The sequence below is a fragment of the Amblyraja radiata genome, chromosome 10, assembly GCF_010909765.2.
Source record: "Amblyraja radiata isolate CabotCenter1 chromosome 10, sAmbRad1.1.pri, whole genome shotgun sequence".
Taxonomy (NCBI): domain Eukaryota; kingdom Metazoa; phylum Chordata; class Chondrichthyes; order Rajiformes; family Rajidae; genus Amblyraja; species Amblyraja radiata.
Genome location: NC_045965.1, coordinates 28,547,486 through 28,573,463, shown reverse-complemented (window position 1 = coordinate 28,573,463; position 25,978 = coordinate 28,547,486). Strand labels below are relative to the sequence as shown.

Sequence of the window (25,978 nt, the reverse complement as noted above, 5' to 3'; positions counted from 1 at the left end):
TGGTCATCTATGTGCTTCTCCCTCCACAGGTGTTGCCTGACCTGCTGAATATTTCCTGCAAGTTATTATTAATTTCTAAGCGTCAGCACTTCTTAGGTTTTAGAATATTGAACTAGTCAGACCAAAAGGAACCTGTCCCAATATTTGAACACTACCCTTCTTTTGAACGGTTCATTTCTTGTACGAAGTATAACTTTATAGTCTATAGCCGAGTATTCCCAGAGTTAAACATATATCTAATAATGTTTCATATTGTTTCCAGATCCAAGCTAGTAAATTTGCTTTGTTCCATGCTGAGAATTTTCAGCATCTTCTGCCAAATTATTGGTATTGACTTCCACCGATTTAAAATGTTTCCGAGACCATCTTGGGACAGATTAAATTCATAAACTCCAGGCAGGGAAGAGTGAATTCGATTTTTAACTTGGTGAAGTTCAGACATATTGGATTGATGTTGTGGAGGGAACGTGATGAGAGGTTTTCATCCCATCATTGTGACTGTATTGAACCCAATTCCCCAGAAGTGAATAATTAAAACACATCCCATTGTCCATTCTGTTCTTACAGATTTAACTGAAGCAATAGGATATTAATCTAATTCAGCTTTAAAAAAATATTGCAACATGCCAGTGCTTAAAATGATGATATTAATGTATTTTAAAGGGGATTGTACCCAGTAGAAACAACTTACCAGTCGCAAGCTTTGCAAAAAAATCTAATAATATTCCAAATAAACCGTTTGCAATGGAGCACACAGAGAAAAGAAGGCAGGTTTATTTTATATTATTCTGAATTATTAGTTTGAAGAAGGGTCCCGACCCAAAACGCCACCCATTCCTTCTCTCCAGAGATGCTGCCTGTCCCGCTGAGTTACTCCAGCACTTTGTGTCTATCTTCGATTTAAACCAACATCTGCGCTTCTTTCCGATACAGGTTTATTATTGTCACATTTACTGAGGTACAGTGAGAAGCTTTGTTTTGCATGCTATTCAAACAGATCAGATATCACTATATATAAATACAATCAAGCCAAACTCAAGTCCAATAATTACAGCAAAAGGAAAGATACAGAGTCCAAAATATAGTTCTTAGCATTGTAGTGCATCATTTTTAGAGAAAAAGTCCATTGTTTCTAAGGACGGCATAGTGGAACAGCGGTAAAGTTGCATCCTTACAGCACCAGAGACAAAGGTTCGATCCTGACTATGGGTGCTGTCCGTTCAGAGTCTGTACGTTCTCCCTGTGACTGCGTGGGTTTTCTCCGGGTGCTCCGGTTTCCTCCCACACTCCAAAGATGTACAGGTTTGTAGGTTAATTGGTTCAGGTAAAATAGTAAGATTAAACGAGAACTTACCAGTTCGAAGTTTGATCGTTATTTTATGAGGATTACGTTGAGGGAATACGTGAAGAACCCCGCCAGGACGCATGCGTGTCATTCTTCAAAGCAGCGGTGTGAAATCACAGATAACTGTAATGACTGAACATAGTAAGATTAGAGAAGAAAATACCAGTTGAGTATATGATCAAGGGTGGGAGCGGAGGGCACGTATTCCCTCAACGTACTCCTCATAAAATAACGATCAAACTTCGAACTGGTAAGTTCTCGTTTAATCTTACTATTTTACTTCGGAGTCACGTGAGTGACTACATGAAGATTTCAAAGCTCTGTGATTTCATGCCGTGGAAACGAGTCCATGCATCACATCTGCCTTAATTGACTGTGGGAGGAATTGTGTTAACATGTTTAGACATGAATCCAACATTGAAATCCATGATAAATTGTTAACATCAAATTATAGCCCCTATTTATGGGTGAAATTATATTACAGAACTTAAAATTGGCTCTGCAAAGTTCCAGTTTAACTACTGGTTTGTGGTAGAATGGTTGGAACATTTTCCCCTGATCCATCCTGCTGTCTCGAGGATTTGGTTCATTGGTACATCCAACTCCATAGCTGCCGATGTAGTTGCAGCCCTGGTGGAATAAGATTTGAATATGTTAGTATCCACCCCAGCTGTTGTTAAAACCTGTTTCAGCCATCTGGAAATAGTTTGAACCGACACTTTTTTGTGGGTTTGTTTGTGGCTGATTAGTAGTGCCATCTCATAGCCTCAGATGTTTTTGGTGTTCTCCATATAGAACAATAATTGTCTTATTATACAGAGACGATATCTGTAGGGTAATCCCTAAATTCTATTTTGAGGCCTGATGATCCCGGTCTGTTCTGTTTGACTAATTCGTAATATGAAACGTTATATTCCTGTTGAAGAAGTCATATTGTCCAGCCTTAACTTATGTACGACTGTACCCTTAGTGCCGTGACCAAAGCCATCAGCATGACTGTTTTGTGCGTCAGTCTTATGCAGGGACAGAGCTGTTGCTGGAGACCAATTCCTTAGCAACGTTAGGGCAATACTCATATCCCATTTAGAGTGTACCTGGTTCTTGGGGAATAGATATTAAATATTCCCCTCATAAGTTTGGTTACCAGGGGTGAGTCCCAACAGAATGGACTCACCCGAGTCTCCGGAAGTGGCGGCGCTGGTGAACGGCTGCGGCTCGCCTACAGTCCGTTTGTCTTTACTTTTTTGTGTTGTTTTTTTTCGTTTTGTCTAGTTAAGTTTTTGGTTTTTAGGTTGTGTTTATGTGGGGGAGGGGGGGTGGGGGGTTGAAACGGGGCTTGCTGTCTCTCCCTTCGGGGGAATGCGGCTTTTTTGTCGTATACCCCTTCTCTGCCTCCGTCTGCGCTGAGGCCTAATGGCGGAGCTGGCAACCTCGAGACTCCGGAGGCAGCCAGTCAGGACTCACCCTGGGCTCGCTCCCGTGAGGGCGGCCCAGCTCGGGGCTGGAACGGCGCTCCCGTGAGGGGCTGTGACGCTCCCGTGAGGACGGCCTGCGAAGGGGCTGAGACTCTCCCGTGAGGGGCTGTGGCGCTCCCGTCGGAGCGGCCCATCCCGAGGGTGGAATGGCGCTCCCGTCGGAGCGGCCCAGCTCGAGGGAGGAATGGCGCTCCCGTCGGAGCGGCCCAGCTCGAGGGAGGAACGGCACTCTCGTTGGAGTGGCCCAGCTTGAGGGAGGAACGGCACTCACGTGAGGGCGATCCGACTCGGGGTTGGAACGGTGATCGGGTGGCTGGGACGGCGTTCTGGCGGCTATGACCTGAGTCCGGGGATCAGCCGCGGGCCAGCGGCTGTGTCCGCTGGACTGGAGGGCGGCAGCTTCGACCACCCTGGGCCGCGGTGTTTGAGCCGGCCCGTTTGCGGGGTTCGGTGAGCCGCGGGACTGTTTGTGCCATCGCCCGGTGGGGAATCGCCTCAGCGCAGAGGGAGAAGAGGAGGGAAGAGACTGCAGCCCTAAGATTTTTGCCTCCACCACAGTGAGGAGGTGCTTGGAGGATATACTGTGGTGGATGTTAATTTGTGTTTAATGGTGTTTATTATTGTATGATTGTATGTATGACTGCAGGCACGAAATTTCGTTCAGACCGTAAGGTCTGAATGACAAAAAAGGAATTCAATTCAATTCAATGATGCTCTGATCCTCGCCATAGATATGTTCATCGGGTACTTCTGGCGCAGTTAATGGCACTGTAACTGAGCCCCTCATCATAATGGAGGCCTGCCAGGAATTCGAGAACAGACGTTATGTTCATCAACTGTAGGTGATGTTGTTTCTGTGACAATATATCTCCCATTTCCTGATGTATACCAGATACAGTTTTTGGTGGACTGTCTGTGGCCCGCTGAGATAATGTTCAATGTTCGGTCCGCCAGTCCCAGTTGCAGTAGAGGTTTCTTTAGACTCTACAAATTGATAGGTTTGTTGTTTTTGACATGGATGGGTTCCCCTGTTACAGGATGAACCAATAATCTGGTTGTTTCAGGATGGTGATGCATGGTTAAACCCCATGTTGAGTATCACAGGGAACCATGGTTAAGTAGGCCAATCGGCACTACCAATTAACAGATGCTGAGTCTTGTTGTATTTTTCGTAATACCCGACTGATGATGCAGAAAAGGAAAGAATGCATAGATAAACAATTGCCCCCTCAATGCAGTGAAAAGCATCTGTCCCTGCTGTCCCAGGGTCTGGTTCCCAAGAAACACAGTTTGGTAACTGGTGATTAAGTCTTATTTTATTGAATTTGCGTGACCTGATGTCTGTCACTGAATTTTGGGTTACCTGGTAGGTAAGTAGCTGATATTCCAATATTTCTCTGGATACACCATTACCAAATTGTATTAGTCAGATTGTCACTCTGTAGTCTAACACGCTGGTGATTTATCCCAGAGCAGTATGACTTTAGGCCATAGAACGCACCCCACATTTCCAGGTAGTTTATGCCCAGTGTCTGTGATAATGATGCCTCCTGTGCCTTTCATCTACCTCCACAGATGGAGATGGAAATTGGTAGTACCCCAACCAAGTGCACTGGCATCAGTTTGTAGCACCACTAAGGGTTTGCTGATAACGATATGGTTGGAACAATGCCGAATGTTATCCCTCCACCATTTTAATTCCATAATCTTTGATTGGTAGTTTATTGGTCTGTCGAAATGACCAGTATTAACTTTGAGTGTTTATATTTTGCCCTTTGTAGGTTTTTGGTAATACAAAGGTCCAAATTGTGTGGCTGGAAAGGCAGACCCTATATGCCAATTATACTTGCTACCAATCTGATAGACGGTTCACTGATGTCAGTGGGGTTGTTGCAGGCCTCAGTTAAGACTGTAGCCTTGTCCTTTGGTAAAGTCACTGACATGTGAGCTGTCAATAGTGAACCCCAAATAATCCATTATGTTGGTAGGCGTTAGTTTAGATTTAACTGGATGGATGATTACCCCAGTTTTCACCCAATTGTATGGTGGCTGTTACAGCTAGTTAGGCCAACTCCAAAGTTATACCCACAATTAGTATGATCATATGATTATGTATTTGGTAGAGCTCTATACTGCCAGAGCTGCCCCATCCAGTTGACATTTTTAAAATAACGTTTGTGATCAGTCCGTGTAGGCACTGAATAGTAAGCATCTTTTAGGTCGATGCTAGCCATGGAGTAGCCTTTAGAAATCAGTCCTTTAGCAGTTACCAGTTCCCATTTTGTACTAAATATATAGTACAATGTATTCCAGCCAATCGTGTTGGGTTTACCCATTACCCCTTTTGCACAATTTAATGGTACATCCCTGGATACTGCTTAGGATATAAGTGTCTGTAGTTAATATACACCATATCCAAAAGAGTGTAATCTCCCACCAATGTGTGTATTATCCACTCTTCCTATAATTTGTAAGGGACCAGACCCACCTACCTCCATTGTTACCAGTGGAAGTTTGCTTCTTCTGTGTGGTCTTCGTGGAGGTTGAGGCGTGGAGGTCTGGGTTTGTTTTTAGGTTGGGGGTTTGCGCATCTTCCAGAAAGGCCGGTCTGGGCTATGGTCTAAAAGACCGCTGTCCTGTATGCCCGGCCTTTGAGCTATCACCAGCTTCTCTTGTTCTGCTGGTGGGTGCATAAGGGTGCTGTCTTTGGCTGTAGGAGATCCTTAATGTTGTCGCCTTTATGTGCACCAGGGCTTTCCTAAGTCCTGCTCCGACATGTTTCCAGATGCTATTTCCATGACTGGAACATTCAGGCATGCGCAGTTTCCTGGTCTCAAGTATTTTTGCAGTGGTGTCCATCGTGGTCTGGCTGTATGTATTTGGACACCATGACCAGTAGATTTTGCCTTCCTGCACCCCTTGCACACTTGTCGTTTTGTTCGTCAAAACCCCTTTTCAGGGTCAGCCCAGAATTGACCCCCCAGTACTCCTCTCTGACGAGGGAGATGCACTGTGCAGCCCTACAAGAGGTGCTGCTGTGGGTTTTACAAAGTGCCCACATTGACTAGACTCCATCTCCCGGAGCCTGTCATGTTGGAGCTCGGCTCCATAAGCCGCTCCAACTTTCTTTTCCATGTTGGAGCTCGGCTCCATAAGCCACTCCAACTTTCTTTTTCATGTTGGAGCTCAGCTCCATAAGCCGCTCCAACAGGCTCCAGCGCTCACGGTCGCTGGCCGCCCAAAGTCGGACTCATCAGTCAACGACTCTTTTGGTTTTCTTCTTGCCTTCCCACCCAGACGCAGTGTTTAGTCTGGCCGGTGCGTGGGCGAAGTCGGGCGCAGCTGTTCCCTTACGGGTGATTCCTGTGCCGCCGGCCGCTGCTGGCGTCCGCAACTCGGCGGTCTTCCCCCGCCAGCTTTGTCGCAGCTCTGGTCGACTTCTTTGTCTTGTGCATGTTTCCCCCACCTGTAGAACAGTATGGGAACAATAAAGACCACAGTCTCACTTACCTGCAGGTCCAGGCTTAAAACTTGCCGTTAAGGGGGAACGTCTTCCACCCCTCCTCCTGCCGTTTTGACTTGTCAAAGCCAACGGCTCCGTTCTGTATAGTCTCCCGCCCAGTCATGGTGTTTAATCTGGCTGGTGCGGGAGCAAAATCGGGCACAGCTGTTCCCTTACGGGTGATTCCTGTGCCGCCTGCCGTTGTTTGCACAGCTCTCCATGTTTCCCCACCTGTGAAACAGTATGGGGAGAATAAAGACCGCAGTTTCACTTACCTGCAGGTCCAGGTTTAAACTGTCGCTACGGGGGAACGTCGTTCCACCCCGCCTCCTGCCGTTTCGATTTGTCAAAGTCGACGGCCCCATTCTGAATAGTCTCCCGCCCGGCCGTGGTGTTCTGGCCGGCGCGGGACCAAAAGTCGGCACAGCTGATCCCACTTACGGGGCTTGTGCCTTCAGCTGCTGCTGGCTCCCGCAACTTCGCGGTCCTCCCCAGCCAGCTTCACTCGCAGCACTTGTGGACACTATTTTGTCCAGCTTCCCCCCCAACCGTGTGAAAACAGCGCGGGGACAAACACTACCGCAGAGTAAATCACTTACCTGCAGGTCGCGGTTTCAAACTTACCGCTGCGGGGGAACGCTCCATCCCGCCTGTCGTTTCGCAAGCGTGAAAGCGATATGGCACGCATGCGTCCAGGCGGGGTTCTTCACGTAGTCACTCACGTGACTCCGAAGTAAAATTGTGAATTGGCCTAAGTATGTAGTTTTTGGTTTGGATTGACCGTTGCTTATTACAGCTCAATGTATTTGTATGAGCAATAGGTTGTAGAAAATATTTGGATCTCATGTGGTCTTTTTCGTTCTACTTTGTTGTTTTATTTACACCATTGCGCAACGAGTGGAGCCATTGCCTCACAGAAGCCGTACTCATACCACATCTTAAAGTGGCAAAGAGTGCTGTAAAAGGCAGCGCAGTGACACAATAGGGCATCACAGGGGTGCAACAGTAAAGTTGTTGCCTTACAGCAATAGAGGCCCAGGTTCAATCCTGATTACAGGTGCTGTGTGTACAGAGTTTGTACGCTCTCTCTGTGACCGTGTGGGTTTTCTCCAGGTGTTCCGGTTTCCTCCTACATTCCAAAGACATGCAGGTTTGTAGTCCCATAGTGTGTAATAAAACTAAAAATGAAATATGTGCAGATTGCTACATTATCTAGTACTATTAATTTTCTCAGTGTGTAGGCAAGTAAGAGAATTTTGGGGTAAGTGCTTAAAAAGAAACCAGGAACTGCAGATGTTGGAAACTTGAGCAAAACCACATTATGTTGGTGGAACTCCGTGGCTAAGGCAACATCTTTGGAAGGAATGGACAGATTATGTTTTAGGTTGGGACCTGTTTTTAGACTGTTGGATGAATAAAGATCATGTCAGAGAAGCAGAATTAGGCTATTCGAGTCATCGTCATTCAATCGTGGTGATCTATCATTCCCGCTCCTGCCTAATTCCCATAACTGTTGCCACCCTTACTAATCAAAAATAAAAATTTGAGTTAATGTAGGTTTAGTGCAAATAGGTAGCTGATGATTATTGCGGATATTGTGGATTAAATGGACTGTTTTGTGTGTGATAGCTATCCATGATTTTGTGAAAGTATAAACAGATATTGGTTTGTTGACATTTTTAGAAGCAATAATTCTGCTTTGCATTTTTTGTCAATAATCACAATTAATGATGCTTGTCTCAAAGTTAGTATTTTTCTTTAATTAATTGAGTGTGACCTAGTGATTGTAAAATTATAATGCTGGCATTTAATACAATTCCTTTCTTTGAGTGTAGTAATTATGAAAAATTACAACTAATGACATGAAAAATTATGAAAACTTGAAATCAGGATTATGTTCTGAAATCAAGAAAATAAACCAAATAATTTGTTTTGAAAATTAAATAGCAGTTTTACTGTTTAATTTTTTTAAATAATACCAATCTAAAAGCACTAAATTCAGGTTTATATTCCTCCATTATGTGCAAAACAAATAGTTTATAATGCGGACATCTTTACAAATCAGTGCAAATTAATCCTACATTGTGGAAACAGGGAACTGCAGATGCTGGTTTACCAAGGAAAGACACAAATGGCTGGAGTAACTCAGCGGATGAGGCAGCATCCTCGGAGAACTTGGATGAGCAATGTTTCAGTTCGGGTCCCCAGTCTGAAGAAGGGTCCTGACCCAATCGTCACCTATCCATGATCTCCAGGGATGCTGCCTGACCCACTGAGTTACTCCAGCATTTAGTATCTTTCCTTGAACCTTCTTTGCTTTTTCTGAGAGCGGCGGTACAGAAAGGAATCATGATGGTTCAGACTTAAAAGAATATTGTTCAGTAACTGAGGTTCAACTGAGGAGCAAATATTCTGCCAGGAATTGCCTTTTGGGTGCCAACAACTGATTTGTTATTTGGCCTTGAGCTTTCTTCACTGTGTTGACAGCTTTTCAGGAGCTGATGGCAGGTGTACTTCAACGTGTGATCAGTCCGAATGTAAAATCCACACAACGGAGGTCACAAAGTAATGTATCTGTGAAGTACAAACTGGTTTCACCCAATGTTCCTCTGCATTTTGGCAGCTTTGCAGAAAATAATTACATTCCATTACTTAGAGTTTGATTTGACCCCCAGTCCTTGAAGCAAAAGGCAAATAATAAGCTCAATTTAATCAATCAATGATGGTTATTTGAATTTACACCAATTTACAACAATTTCCATCCTGAATGACTCAATTTGCAGATTGTATTCATAGATAGTCTTTTCTTTGACTTGATAGCATGCAAACAAAAGCATTTCACTGTACCTCGGTATACATGACAATAATAAACTCAATTACATTAAACTCAACTAAACTAAAAGATGTAAAACCTGTTGTTTTCAAGTTTAGTTTAGGTTTATTCTTGTCATGTGAATCGAGATATAGTGAAAAGATCTGTTTTGCATTCTATCCGATCAGATCAGATACTGCTATACATAAATACAATCAAGTCAAATTCATGTACAATAGGTTAAGCAAAGGGGAAAATACAAATTGCAGAATATAGTTTCAAGCATTGAAGCACATGTTTTTCATAAACGATGTCCAATGTCCATTGGGTTAGAGATGGATTGTACAGTACCCTAGTTTATTGAGAGAGTAATCTGATAACTGCTATATCTGTCATGAGCTCCAAGTATACAGGTAAATTAGGAGAAGGTAATGGGATAAATGGAATTGGTTCCCTGGGAGCCAACATGATTGTGATGGGCCAAATAGGTGTTTTTCTTATTTTTATGTTATGATACTAAAGGAAGACAAGATTACTGATCTGACTGAGCTCACCTAACTTGATCATTGAAACTGACCAGGACAGCACAGTAGCGCAGTGGTAGAGTTGCTCCCTTACAGTGCCAGAGACCCGTGTTCGATCCTGACTAAGGGTGCTGTCTGTATGCAGTTTGTATATTCTCCCTGTGACCACGTGGGTTTCCTCCAAGTGCTCCTGTTTTCCTTCCACATTACAAAGATGTGCATGTTTGTACGTTAATTGGCTTCTGTAAATTGTCCCTAGTGTGTAGGATAAAACTAGTGTACAGCGATCGCTGGTCGGCGTAGACTCAGTGGCAAAGGGCCTGTTTTCATGCCGTATCTCTAAACTAAACTAAACTAAACTAAAAGCAAAACTGTCCCTTCAGAACTGTTTGATTTCAAGCTATCTATTGCAGATTAAAACACTGCATATCTCTTTATTCAATTTGTTAAGAAAAATAAACTACTTATCATCATAGCTGTACATAGCTATGGGCACGCGCATGGGCCCCAGCTATGCTTGCCTCTTTGTCGGGTACGTCGAACAATCCTTGTTCGAGACGTACCAGGGCCCTATCCCCGACCTCTACCTCTGCTATATCGACGATTGCTTTGGCGCTACCTCCTGCACCCACACACAGCTCACTGACTTCATCTGCTTCACCACTAACTTCCATCCTGCACTCAAATACACCTGGACCATTTCCGACACTTCCCAATCTTTTCTTGACCTCACTATCTCCATCGCAGGTGATAGACTTCTGACCGACATCCACTATAAACCCACTGACTCCCATGGCTATCTAGACTACTCTTCTTCCCACCCTGCTTCCTGTAAGGACTCCATCCCCTATTCCCTATTTGTCGGTCTACGCCGTATCTGCTCCCAGGATGAGGTGTTCCACACCAGAGCATCGGAAATGTCCTCATTCTTCAGGGAACGGGGGTTCCCCTCCTCCCCTATTATAGATGAGGCTCTCACCAGGGTCTCTCCCATACCCCGTAACACTGCTCTCTCTCCCCATCCCCCCCACTCGTAACAAGGGCAGAGTCCCTTCAGTCCTCACCTTTCACCCACTAGCCGTCACATACAACAAATAGTCCTCTGTCAGTTTCGCCACCTCCAACGTGACCCCACCACTCGCCACATCTTTCCATCTCCCCCCTCCTCCCCGTCTGCTTTCTACAAAGACCGCTCCCTCCGTAACTCCCTAGTCAATTCTTCCCTTCCCTCCCACACCACCCCCTCCCCAATCACTTTCCGTTGCAACCGCAAGAGGTGCTACACCTGTCGCTTTATCTCCCCCCTCAACTCCGTTCAAGGACCCAAGCAGTCGTTCCAGGTGCGACAGAGGTTCACCTGCATCTCCTCCAACCTCATCTATTGCATCCGCTGCTCTAGATGTCAGCTGATCTACATCGGTGAGACCAAGCGTAGGCTTGGTGATCGTTTCGCCGAACACCTCCGCTCAGTCCGCTTAACCAACCTGATCTCCCGGTGGCTCAGCATTTCAACTCCCCCTCCCATTCCAAATCCAAACTCTCTGTCCTGGGCCTCCTCCATGGCCAGAGTGAGCACCACCGGAAATTGGTGGAGCAACACCTCATATTCCGCTTGGGCAGTCTGCACCCTAGCGGCATAAACATTGAATTCACCAATTTCCGGTAGCCTTTGCTGTCTCCTCCCCTTCTCAGCTCTCCCACAGCCCTCGGGCTCCTCCTCTTCCTTTTTCCTTTCTTCTCCCCCCCCCCCCCCCACCCACCACCCTACATCAGTCTGAAGAAGAGTTTCGGCCCGAAACGTTGCCTATTTCCGTCGCTCCATAGATGCTGCCGCATCCACTGAGTTTCTCCAGCACTTTTGTTACTTATCATTGTAAGTCAGTATCCATCAGTAAATCAATATTCCCTGTGTTGCGGTACAAGAGTTGGCACAACCTCATTCTTGTAATAAATCCTAATTTATAATGAACTCTTCACAAAGTATAAGCTTTCTTCACTATGTTATTTAATAGATCTGAAAATGTGAACATCGATCCTAGTATACGCTCTGACCAAATCCAAAAATTATTCACAAAATGGAATTTCATTTTAGTACGGAGCTGGCTAGTAGTTTCAACATTACATCTGAAAAAGAATCTTGACCCAAAATATTGCATATCAATTCCTTCCACACAGATGCTGCCTGGCCTGCTGAGTTTCTCCAGCACTTTGCATTTTGCTCAAAATTCAAGCATCTGCAGTTTCTTGTGCCTCTATTCTAACACTCCACTGCAAAATCTCCTCCAAGTATGCCCACTGAAGAAGTTCTCCTCTCTCCAAAGGGAGTTCTATGAGACCCACTCTTAGTGCTCCCCCTCCAAGTCTAAAGTAGGGTCCCAACCTGAAACAAAGCCTATCCATTCCCTTCACAGATGCTGCCTGAGCAGATGAGTTACTCCAGCGCTTTGTGTTTTGCACAATACATCATGTAACATAGTTCAAAGGCTAATTTGGGTTTTACTTCATGAGAAATAGTTAGAAAGATACAACCAATTTGCTGACATTGCAGCAGACAACGTGTTGTCGAAACTCAGCAGGTCAAACGACTCCTCTGGAGAACATGGATAGGTAATGTTTTAGATCGGGACATTTCATCAGATTGATTCACAAGGTGCTGAAGTAACTCAACGGAATCAGTTTGAAGGAGTGTCCCATCCCGAAATGTCATCAATTCATGTTCTCCAGAGATGCTGCCTGACCCGCTGAGCTACTCCTGCACTTTGTGTCTTTTTTTTGTAAATCAGCATCTGCAGTTCCTTGTTTCTACATTTCTACTTGCTGACATTAAAAATGAGTCCATGGTCATTAATCTGACCATTTTGTCAATGACTGTTCATCATTTTAGTCTTTTCTTGCTCACCAATTTTCTACCATTTTGTCCTCGAGGGTAGATTGCCCAAATGGCTGTTTAAGCAAATACTGTACCTTGCACAAGTGCTTGTTATTTTCATACAAGCTTTGTTATTTTCATGGTGCCTGACTAATAGACTGTAGGGCATCACAAAGTAGCTTACCTTCTCTTCTCTCAGCTGCCAGTTCAACAAATTACCAGCATGTGCCTCTGGTTGAGATGAGGAGTGCATAATTGACCATTGAATTTTTGCTCTGTTATTATGGATTGCTGAGTTTTGTTTAATTCTCCCATTCTGCATGGATGAAAACTCTTGTCGATCAAACTATTGACTTTTTTTCAGATGCAGTAATAGTTTGAACATACTCCCATTGTTGAGATTCTTTTCCAGTTTTGAATCAATGCAATGTTTAATTTAGTTTAGAGATACAGCATGGAAACAGGCCCTTCGGCCCGCATTGTCGACACCGACCATCGATCACCCGTACACACTAGTTCTATGATTTCTCATCCACTCCCTACACACTATGGGCAATTTTACAGAGACCAATTAACCTACAAACCTGCACATCTTTGGGACATGGGAGGAAACCAGAGCACCTGGTGGAAACCCACATGGTCACAGGGGGAACACGTAAACTCCAGACAGACAGCATCTGAGGTCAGGATCAAACTGGGGTCTCTGGTGTTGTGAGCCAGTAGCTCTGCCAGCTGTGTCACTGTACTGCCAAATGTCTTCTGTAAAGTCATTGTCATGAAACTACATTAACACATATAATACATGTTTGTATATATACAGTGAAGAGAAGGTTTCCTTATTCTCTTTTCATCTGGAATCCACAGTCCTCTGAATGCTCTCGTGCTCTCAATTCCTTTATGAAGTACCTTCAGGTCTTTTATTATATGTTTAGACAATGACTCCCATGGGACTGTACATTTCTACTTATTATATTAAACAATTTGTATATATTTCATGGGATAGAGATTCACCAAACTAACATCTGTGCCGAACTGATACCTCTGAATCCACAAATGTTGAGCCAGAGGTACATATCTATAGTCTAATTGAAACATGGAAGTTAACTTATTTAATCTGTTAATGACTTTGATGTGGATTTTATACTTTGTAATAGAGAATATGCTGAAACCATACTATTCTCCGCACAGAGGGATATTGTTGTGATTATATAAACATGAATATTGGTTGATTGATACATAGTCCAGAAATGTGCTTGGAGCTGTAATTCACTTGATGGATTTGGGTGTAGGGCTAATGCTCTCCTTATCACAATGAAAAGCACTGCCATGATTAAATATTTCTTGCTATTATAGGGATATTATTCATGATAATCGAACCAGTCATTATTATTTCATGATTTGGGTTGACAAGGAGCGGAATGAAGTATGCGAGTGCCCATTAATTCTTACCTCATCTACTCTGTAATTTGAAAGTTCAATATCTTTTACTTCTTTTTGATTGAAATTTAATTGAAGTTCAGGGATGCTTCGAGCTTCTCCTTTGTTTGAATCAATAAATAAGTTACCATGAGTACAGGGGAAAGATTACATATTATTGCATTAGTGAAGTGTTGTTATATTATTAAATTTGAAATTGCTTTCAATATGCTTTGAACTTACCACTTTCTTCAATGGAATTTGAATTCATACATTTGTTATTTTATTTGCAGAAATATCTGGCTACACCGAAGAGATCCCATACGTTCGCTGGAGGCAACAATGGCTGGAAAACGGAACCTTGCTTTTCCACGTCCACCATCAGAATATCGCTCATCGTTTACCAGGCCTGATCCCAACCATCTACTCCGAGTCGGACTCGGCTGAGGACGAACTCCGGATCCTTCACATTTCTGTGATGGTCAGCCATTATATTTGTATCACTTCCCTTTTTTATTTTAAATCATTGTCTGTCTATCTTGATGAACTTAAAAAAAAGGGCTTCTATTTTGTTGAAGAGGTGCTTTGTTCCTTGTATTGATTTTACTGGTGGATTGAAATTGGTGAATTGGGATTCTACGGGGAACGTTATTGTAGAGAGGGCATTTGGAGCATTATGGGTCATAAGATCAGCATTAGCCATGGAAGGAAAGGGTTGAACTTATTTGAAAAGTGGTAAAATCTGCTCCTAACATTTGAACCAAATGTCAGTGAAGTGAATTTCAATGCTAAGTGACTGAGTGACATTTGTACTGGAGTAATATTCTGAAATGTTTTTATTGATCATAAACAGTATGGTTGTCAATGTGTTATTGTTTTTCGTATTGAAAGGCCATGTGCCCAAGCCTCTACTGACAGATACAACTACTGCATGAAAATTCAAATGCACAGCTTTCACATGAACACCGTATGATTGAAAATTCAAATTTCCGACTGAATGACTGTATCACTCAAAAGGTTTGATACCTCCTGATGTGAATCCCTCTTGCAATCTGGCACAGTTAATAATTTTCCTGAGGAGGCCATCATTCAGCAGTTTAGGCATAATGCCAGCTTCCTACCACAGCACTGAACACGGGGAGAAGGGTAATGGGGAGAAGGCAGAAGAATGGGGTTAAGAGGGAAAGATAGATCAACCAAGATTGGATGGCGGAGTAGATGCGATGAGCCAAATGGTCTAACTCTGCACCTATCACTTATGAACTTATGAACATGACCTGGATGCCTACATACAGAACAGGATATTCTCATACTCTGAGCTCACTATTATGGACAGATTACCCTTGGTTTCTGAGGTGAAATGATGAACAGCAGGTCATCAAGTCTCTCAAAAGAATTGATGGTCCAACCTTTTATGTAGGAAAGAATAACAACTACGATCAACTTGGCTTGTTTTCTCTGGAGCACCGGCGGCTGAGGGGAGACCCAATAGAAATATGTAAAAGTATGAGAGGCATAGATTGGAAAGATAGTTTGAACCTTTTCCCCGAGGTGGAATTGTCAAAGACTGGAGGGCATAGATTTCAAAAGAAAGGAGCAAATGGTGCCACAGGGATCTGTGTTGGGTCCACTGTTGTTTGTCATGTACATCAATGATCTGGACGATGGTGTGGTAAATTGGATTAGTAAGTATGCAGATGATACTAAGATAGGTGGGGTTGCGGGTAATGAAGTAGAGTTTCAAAGTCTACAGAGAGATTTATGCCAGTTGGAAGAGTGGGCTGAAAGATGGCAGATGGAGTTTAATGCTGATAAGTGTGAGGTGCTACATCTTGGCAGGACAAATCAAAATAGGACGTACATGGTAAATGGTAGGGAATTGAAGAATGTAGGTGAACAGAGGGATCTGGGAATAACTGTGCACAGTTCCCTGAAAGTGGAATCTCATGTAGATAGGGTGGTAAAGAAAGCTTTTGGTGTGCTGGCCTTTATAAATCAGAGCATTGAGTATAGAAGTTGGGATGTAATGTTAAAATTGTACAAGGCATTGGTGAGGCCAATTCTGGAGTGTGGTGTACAATTTTGGTCGCCTAATTATAGGAAGGATGTCAACAAAATAGAGAGAGTACAGAGGAGATTTACTAGAATGTTGCCTGGGTTTCAGCAACTAAGTTACAGAGAAAGGTTGAACAAGTTAGGGCTTTATTCTTTGGAGCGCAGAAGGTTAAGGGGGGACTTGATAGAGGTTTTTAAAATGATGAGAGGGATAGACAGAGTTGACGTGGAATAGCTTTTCCCACTGAGAGTAGGGAAGATTCAAACAAGGGGACATGACTTGAGAATTAAGGGACTGAAGTTTAGGGGTAACATGAGGGGGAACTTCTTTACTCAGAGAGTGGTAGCTGTGTGGAATGAGCTTCCAGTGAAGGTGGTGGAGGCAGGTTCGTTTTTATCATTTAAAAATAAATTGGATAGTTATATGGATGGGAAAGGAATGGAGGGTTATGGTCTGAGCGCAGGTATATGGGACTAGGGGAGATTATGTGTTCGGCACGGACTAGAAGGGTCGAGATGGCCTGTTTCCGTGCTGTAATTGTTATATGGTTATATGGTTATATGGTTAAACGAGATGTGTGCGGCAAATCTTTTACACAGAGGTTGGGGGAGTGCAAGGAATATGCTGTTGGGGGTGGTGTAGGTGGCAGATATGAAAGCAGCATTTAAGAGAGTTTTAGATAGATGGATGTGCAAGGAATGAAGTATGGATCATGTACAGGCAGATGAGATTAATTTAGATTGACATCATGTTTGCCATAGTTATTGTGAGCCAAAGGGCCTTTTCCTGTGCAGTACTTTTCTATGTCTTATGTTCTATGATGGTTGATCTGTTGTGGTCGGTGACCAATTCTGTTGAAACACATACCAGGTTATTAAGGTTTTTTGTTATTAAAAATCTGTGCTCCTCAACATTAAATGATAAACAGTAGAGTATTGATCCAATGCATAGTGGTCAAGAACATAAACGTAAGTTTTCATAACAACTGCAGTTATATAAATGAATGGCACAATAGAATTAGCATCATACTCTGAAGAGTTTGGTTTGATACAGTAGGAGGAAATGGAAAGGCCACGCTGAGGGGGTGTTCGAAGTAATGGGCAATATATTAAAACTGATGTGTACCAGGAGACTAGTCAAAGCTGATCTCCTGAGCATGACTTTGGTACAGCTATTATATTCTCAGATGACAAGATTACATAGAAACTAGATTAGCAGTGTAACAAGCTAGGTCTTCATTACAAAATAAAATGACTATCCCGAAGTCTAACTTTGTTGAATGGTCGATCCAATTTTCTGTTACAACGATGGGTGCACATTATAACATAATCAATGAAGTTCCTGAAACTTGGATGTCATCACTGCTGTGTTCCATGTTAATACTTTTTAGGCTTTGTCTCCGGTTCCCTATCACCACATTAACACAATCCACATCCCTATTTACCAGTTATTAGCCCTCATTATTCTTTCCCCGACAACAGATACTGTAGCCCGACTCTTTCAACCTGCCAAGAATTCCTGCTGCATCAGTAGAAATGTATTATTTTGCATGCATTATTTTCACACTAAGACCAAGCTCATTTGAATGTATGTGACAGGTGCTAATTCTGATCCCCTTGTTGAGTTGCCTGCCTTAGAAGGATAAGAGAGTTTTCCTTTGCCTTCGTTCCACTTGAATTTCTTTAAGATCTTCTTCACTGGCTCAGTTTTACTCAAAAATAGAAATAATTGATGGTTGACATTTGCGAAGGATGGCATAAAATCTGCCCGCAGATATCTTCCCACCTCACAATTCTTTTGAACATTCCAGCAAACAGTTTTTATATAAATCAATTGAAGATCAAAGATAGGATGTGGAGACTTGTCTAGTGTTTTAAAATTCATTCTCATTATTTTTTTCCCTGTGATCAATTATTGGTTTTTCAGTGGTTAACTCGTTCTATATTTACTGTGCATTGTATACTGTGTAAAGGTATTTTAGATTCTCATCTGGCATTAGGATTAGGTTTCATGGTTAAACATTTGGCTTGTGTGTTTGTCCTATAGCATAAGTGTGTGTCGGTAGTTTAGATGACTTTGACTTTGGGCTTGGTTTTCTCGGTTGAGCATTTATGCAGGTGTAATACTGTAACACAAACAGTTCGTGTTTTAATAGTACTTCAGTAGTATTTTGTCTTCAACTGCACTTGGAGATGAAGGTTTCATTACCTCAATGAGAGCAAAATGCTCCATGATTAAGACTGAAGATCAATTAATCCATGTTGCCCAAAATGAGGCCTGTGATTATGCCAATGGTAGATATGCACAGGAAGCAAAATTCCAACTTACATTCATGAGGTAAAGATTAAAAAAAATTCTGGAAAACCATTTCACCAACCTTTGAACTGTTGGTTTTGGGAAGATAAAGTTGAGCAGGCACTTATTAAATGAGAACCATTATCCTCACAGCAGACTTTACGGAGCCAAGTTCATTAACAATGAACAGATTAATTGCACATTTTTAAGAGATGAATGTGAAAGTATTTTGATATGAGGGTGCAGTATAGGTAAAAGGCTTGTGTCAGATTGCTTATATTAAAAATTAATCAGAATTGATTTGTCCTGGTTTCTGACCTCAGCTTAAAAGAAGTTGAATGGTATATGTCAGGAATAATTTTTAATTCAAATTCACTGAGGACATGTAACTGGTTTTATTAAATTGTGCTGGAATTTAGATTGGAGGTGATTCTCACCTTCACAACCTGCACAATTAATGTGGCCAAGATGATTACATTAAATAAGCTCACACACGATGAAAATCGAATGAGCTCCATGATGGTGGTCAATCAGCTTAGTTATATTACTACCCGTGAAGGTGAAAATTAACCTCAGTATTCGCTGTCACTCCTCATAAATTTAAAGAAAACAATTCTGCCATGCGCGTAATTACTAAAGTCAAATGCAGTTGACAACCTAAATTAAACTGGAACAGCTCAGATTGGGACACACTGTTCTGCATTAATTTTAGAGATACTGCATCGAAACAGGCAGTTTGGCCCATCGAGTCCACCCTGACCATCGATCACCCATTCACATGAGTTCTATGTTGTCCTACTTTCTAATCCACTCTCTCTTGCACTAATGTTATTCCCTTTATCCTGTATCTGTACACTGTGAACAATTGTAATCATGTATAGTCTTTACGCTGACAGGATAGCACACAACAAAAAAAGATTTTCACTGTACCTCAGTACATGTGACACTAAACTAAACTAAACTACACACCGGGCACATTTTTTTACAGAGGCATATTAATCTGCAAACCCACACATCTTTGGGATGTGGGAGGAAACCAGAACACCCGGAAAAACCCCATGCGGTCACAGGGAGAGCTTGCAAACTCCGGAAGGACAGCACTTGGAGTCAGGATCCAACCCAGGTGTCTGGCACTGTAACGCAGCAACTCTACTATTGCACCACTGTATTGGCTATGCTGCACAACTGTGCTGCCATGTTTGTTGAAGTATTTGGAAAAATGCTGAATCTCTTTAAACTTCTAAGAATGTAGAGGTGTTGGTTTGCCTTCATCATTATGACATCGATGTGGTTGAGGCCTAGAATATGCTGCCTGAGGAGGTGGTGCAAACAGATACAATTACCATGTTAAAGAGGCAATTAGGCAGACACTGAAGTAAATAAGACAAAGGATACATTCCTAATGCAGAGAAATAGGTTTGGTGTGGATGAGCATAAAGGACATTGAGCCAAAGGACATTGAGCCAAAGGGCCCTTTTCTAAGATATACATCTGTGATTTTCCATTTCTATAATTTTTTTGTGTTTTCACACAGTACAAGCTGTACAAAATGTGAGAGAATGAGTATTAATTATCGAAGGCAAGCTAAGCAGCAAGAATCATAAAGAATTCACCTTGAGACCTATAATAGGCATCTTCAATATGTTGAAGAAAGGAGTAGTGCTAAAACCGTCTGGTCCTGGGGTCTTCCCATTTTTCAGTGAGTTTATTATTTGTTTTATTTCTTCATTAGTAATCCGTGCTCCTAATTGCTCTTGTTCTAAACTATCCAATTTTGGGAGCTTGCAATTATCTAAAAAATTTGTAATTTTACTTACATCTGTATTTATTTTAGATGTATATAAATTGTGATAAAATTGGGCAAACCTCTTATTAATATCCTTAGGCAGTGTTAAAAACTCACCCTTATCCGATTTAATTTTAGTAATAGTTTTTTCCTTTTCTCGTTGCTTCAGTTGCCTCGCAAGTAGTTTATGTGGCTTATCCCCAAATTCGAAGTGTGCTTGTTTTGTAATTTGGAATAATCTTATTACTCTAGCCGATAGTATTCTATTGACTTTATATTTCAATAAAGTTATCTTAATAGGTCATATGTTTATTTATGGTTGGGTCAGTTGCATTGTCCAGTTCTAGTAATTTTATTTTCTGTTCTATCCGCTGAAGTTCTCTTTTATTTTCCTTATTTTGAAAACTTTGGTAAGAAATTATGATACCGCGAATATATGCCTTGAAGGTTTCCCATAATAGCAGTGCAGAAATACCCGGCGTGTCATTTATTTCGAAAAAAAGTTTTATTTGTTCTTTTATATACTCATAACCCTGCGGGTTATTTAATATGTGTACATTGAATCTCCAAAAAGGTTTTATACTCGGCATTCCATCAATTTTAAGTATAAAAGTCATGGTGAATGATCAGAAATAATACTATTATGATATGATGGTTTATTCGTATACGGGATTAATTTTGTGTCCAGTAAAAAATAGTCAATTCGCGAATAAGTTTTGTGAACTGATGAATAAAATGAGTATTCCCTACCACTTGGATTTGCTATTCTCCAGACATCAGCTATGTTATTATTTTTTATATAAGTATTTAAAAATTCACAGATCTTAGTTTTAACAAGACGCTTCCCTAGCTTTATTGATTTATCTAAGTATGGATCTATAACAAAATCTCCCCCCGTTATTATATTTTGATAATTATGCTCTGCGATTAAATCTATTATTTTCCTAAAAAATTGTGGGTTATCAAAATTAGGCGCGTAAATATTTATCATAGTTAATGGTGTATTGTAAATTTCTCCCGTGACTATAACATATCTTCCCTCATTATCAGATATAGATTTCGTTAATTTAAAAGGTATACCCTTCCGAATTATAATGGCCGTGCCTCTTGCTTTAGAGGTGAATGAGGAGTAATAGGTTTGACCTATCCAATTTGCCCTTAATCTGATCTGAGTTTGTTGTTTCAAATGTGTCTCTTGTAGGAAAGCAATATCCATATTTAATGATTTTAATTGTGCCAGAATTTTACCCCTCTTAATTGGCTCATTCGCACCTCTGATGTTCCAACTACAGAAGGTGAGACCTCCGATATTTATTCGACTATTATCTTGCATTGGCTATTATTACCAGACTGTATGATTCATGTGATGCAGCCAAGTACCTCGGAATCCCGAATCCAGAGTTGTCCTTCATAATTTCTACAGTAGTTTTACATCTCCTGACACTATTAAACATAATTAAGGGAAAGAGAAAAACATAAAATAAAGTGTACATAAAAATTATTAAGTCATACAACACATAACTGTGAATAAACAAAAAAAGTGAATGTAATTTATCAAAAAAGCGATAAATTACAAAAAAGCCACCTAAGGTAGCTAGGTTTGTTTTTAAATTGACCTCCGTCGATGAGATTATGCACTGGGCCTTATCCCCATATTAGAATTTGACCCAACGTTAGTCGGTTCCCTCTAATTGTTACCAAAATTATCATATCAGGTCAATTAATCGCTGAACAGTTTAAAATAGAATAAACTAAAAGGGAAGGTAGAAGATTTGGATTAAAATAAAAGAAATTATGGGTTAAAGTACCTCGTCAATAATTACACTTTTCATTTACCTGTATGTTAATTAATTCATAATTAGTATTTAGTATTTAAAATATGTCTAACTTCCCCCATCCTTCCTGCTATATAGTTAGTCGTGTTAGTATAGTACATTACGCCTTTAACGTTAGTTGAGTTTATTGCGCGTAAGTGGTTAATTAGTTAGTTAGTTATATGTATAAATAATAGGTCATATAGTGTGGAACAGATGCCTCATATCATGGCCATTTCAAAAGGAGACGGTCTCATAGTTCTCCGTGCTGAAGGGTTTGGTGACGAGATTGCAACCTTGAGCTTCCATCTGTGCTTTCAGTTCAGAAGTTTAATTCGCCCTCTGTTATTGAACAACACATTCTTGCCAGATAAGCCTGTCTGGTAACCGTCTGAAGCGTTCTAGTGTCTTAATTGAAACAGAAAAAACAAAGTTCCACAGATAAAATGTCTATTATTCTGTTCCTCCTTGAATTTTGTTTAAAATCTCCTGGGCGTATTTGCAAGCAGAGTCTGGGTCCGTGAATGAGCGTTGCTTGCCATTAAACGTAATTAGCATTTACGCTGGATAGATCACGCCATAACGAACTTCAGAATGTCCATATAAAATACTGCTTGCCCTTTTAAACTCGCGTCTTTTTGCCAAAATTTCCTGAGGATAATCCCTGTAGAATCTTACGATATTATCAGCAAATGTAAGATTTTCTCCATAGGTTATCTTCTTTAATAGAGTTTCCAAAGTTGAAATATCCAGGAACTGTGCCTTATCACCATTGCTATTTGCCCTTATGATAGAACCGTTGGCCGAAAGGATTATAAATCACCCGAATATTCACGGATATAACACTAAGGACTCAAAGAATAAAATTTCACTATATGCTGATGATATCCTTTTATATATTACTAATACACAAACGAGTATACCTACCTTATTAACACTAATTGAGGAATTCGGCTCTTTTTCAGGATATAGAATAAATTGGAATAAAAGTGAAATTATGTCTTTAAAACCACAGGATTCGAGACACTTACTAAAATTCCCCTTCAAAATTGCAACAGAAAAAGTCAAGTATCTGGGTATTCAAATTACGAGAAGACACAAATCATTATTTAGTGCCAATTTTATACCACTATTAAATAAACTGAATGATATGATTAAATTTTGGAAAACGTTTCCGCTCTCATTGATAGGTAGAATTAACGCTATAAAAATGACTTTCTTACCACAATTAATATATTTGTTTCAAGCGATCCCAATATATATTCCAAATTATTTTTTCAAAAAACTAGATTCCACTATCGCTAATTTTATATGGGATTACAGAACACATATAATTCAACGAAAGCATTTGTGCAAATCTAAAGAAGTTGGGGGTTTATCATTACCTAACTTTATGTATTACTACTGGGCAGTGCATATTAAGAACATAATGTACTGGCTGGATAGTTCCACTCAGCAGTTGGAGTGGATAAGAATGGAGAAAGAGGAGTGCTATCCGCACAATATAGGAACGATCCTGCTCTCACCGATAAAATTGAATAGTATAATATATAAGAAGAACCCAATTATTCACAATATAATAAGAATTTGGAAACAAATAAAAGTATCCTTGAAATTAAATAATTTATCAGTACTAACCCCACTATTGAACAACCCTGCATTCAAACCTTCTCTCATCGACAACACATATCAACAATGGGATAGACTGGGGATTAGGAAAGTAGGGGATTTGTATGAATTGGGCAAACTGTTATCATTTCAACAATTAAAATTAAAATTTAAATTGAAGGATAATCAATATTTTAAATATTTATTTATTTATTCCGAACAAGTAAAGACATTAACGACATTAATATTAACAAAATCGAAATTATCAAACAATTGGACATTACAATCAATATTTACAAAGCAATGAGAAGAACAAAATCAAAGTTCCAATGTCCAACTCTGTGTCTGTACAAGCTCGAAAAGGAGTGAGAAGAAGAATAACTTATTAAATCTCACCCCTTTTCCCCAACACTTCTACCATATTTAAAAATCAATTCATTACTAATAATAATACTACCCTAGGCAATTTCCCGTAATACCTACAGACATATATATACATACAACTATTATGTACATACAAACTTCATAACTGAAGTACCCAAACATAAGTAAACAATAGTAAAGCAATAGATAAACACTAACCCCCACTTGTCAACCATCCCCTCCATCCCTGTACCCCTTGAGAATTATTTTTTTATATATCATTTTAAAATGATTCATGTTTGTGCATTGCTTCAATTCCCCGTTCAATTTATTCCACACTCCTACTCCACAAACCGAAATACAAAAGGTTTTTCTAGTCGTACGGACTTTTTGTTTCTTAAAGTTAAATATTCCTCTTAAATTGTAACCCCCCACACGCTCGTTAAATAATTTTTGAATGTTTCCAGGTAAATTTTTATTTTTGGCCCTAAACATTATCTGAGCTGTTTTGAATGTAACCAAATCTTCTAATTTTAATAATTTTGACTCTAAAAATAATGGATTCGTATGACCCAGATACTTAGCATTATGGATAATACGAATTGCTCTTTTTTGCATCATGGTTAATGAGTGTATCGAATTTTTATAATTATTACCCCAGACTTCTGCACAATAATTTAAGTAGGGTAAAATCAATGAACAATAAAGAACAATAAAGAATACAGGTAAAATATATACAGGTATGTGACTTTATGAAGAAATATACTCATAGATTTCAAACTATATTTTTAGACCCATTAGAAGAAGCAATGAATATTATGGCTGATTCACAAAAATTAATATCATACTTTTATAATAATATATTAAATAGAGAATCACCCTCAACAGAAGCATTAAGGGAAGATTGGGAACATGAGCTAATGATAAAGATCTCGAAGGATAGATGGGAAAAATATTTGATGAATACACATAACTGTTCTATTAATGCAAGACATAATTTAATTCAATTCAAATTATTACATAGACTATATTATTCAAAAACGAGGTTGAATAAATTTTATCCAAACGTCTCTCCCAGATGCGATAAATGTTTGTTTCAAAACGCTAATATAACACATTCATTTGTAGGATGTACAAAGTTGAATAAATTTTGGAGTGATATATTTGATATATTTACAAAGCTCTTCAAGTCAAGAATAGAACCCAAAATGGAATGGATTATATTCGGAATAATAGGAGAAGATACCAATTTGAATAAAGACCAAAATGTTTTTTTTAATTATGGGTTAATAATTGGAAAGAAATTGATACTTACATTTTGGAAAAATACAACCATACCAACTGTTAAAATGTGGATTAGGAATATGATGGACATAGCACGCCTTGAAGAAATGAGACTCCGACTAATAGATAAATATGACCAATTCTTAAGGAGTTGGTCTCCTTTCATCGACTTTTTGGAATCATGTGATGCAGCGGTACCATAAGGATTGCTGATTTCAGTTCATGACGTGGATAGATCTACATCTCCGAATACAGATTTGAAAAATTCTCTTTTAAGGGGCCTTCTCTTCTATTTCTACTTTCCACTTTTTATTTTTTATATACACACTTCACGTTTTTCTACTCTCTACCATCTATTTTTCCACTTTTTCCCCTTTCTATTGTTTTCTTTTTCTTGTCTTGCTTACTTCCTTCTCATAACATAAAACTAGAGGTTGTACATAGAATGGATTACGGTATGACATAGTTGGCACCTAAAATTAGGTGCCACTGTACTGTTTTGTACTGTATTAACTTCTAATAAAATAAACAAATTAAAAAATTAAAATTTTTTTTTTTAAAAAGGAGTAGTGCAATGGAATTTACTAATTGCTCCTCAGAAATGTAGTTCTTGACAGAAACTCACTTAACGGCCTGCCCCACTTGGCCGTCACTTACCCGACAGGCCGGTAGTGACTGACGCGCGTCAGTCGCGCACGTCATCATGAGTCCGCACAGCCGTCTGGAGCGCGTGACTTCATTCGAAGATAGACACAAAATGCAGGAGTAACTCAGCGGGACTGGCAGCATCTCTGGAAAGAAGGAATGGTTGATGTTTTGGGTCTTCAGT

At 40.3% G+C, this 25,978-nt stretch overlaps 1 protein-coding gene across 1 annotated transcript in view; it reads left to right on the top strand.

Annotated features, from left to right (window-relative positions):
• The window catches only part of astn1 (astrotactin 1), a 1,835,284-nt gene that overhangs the window by 358,962 nt on the left and 1,450,344 nt on the right, over nt 1-25,978 (top strand). Inside the window, exon 2 of the mRNA XM_033028426.1 lies at nt 14,237-14,424. Within this exon, the coding sequence (XP_032884317.1) occupies nt 14,237-14,424 (188 nt within the window). The remainder of the gene's footprint in view (nt 1-14,236; nt 14,425-25,978) is intronic.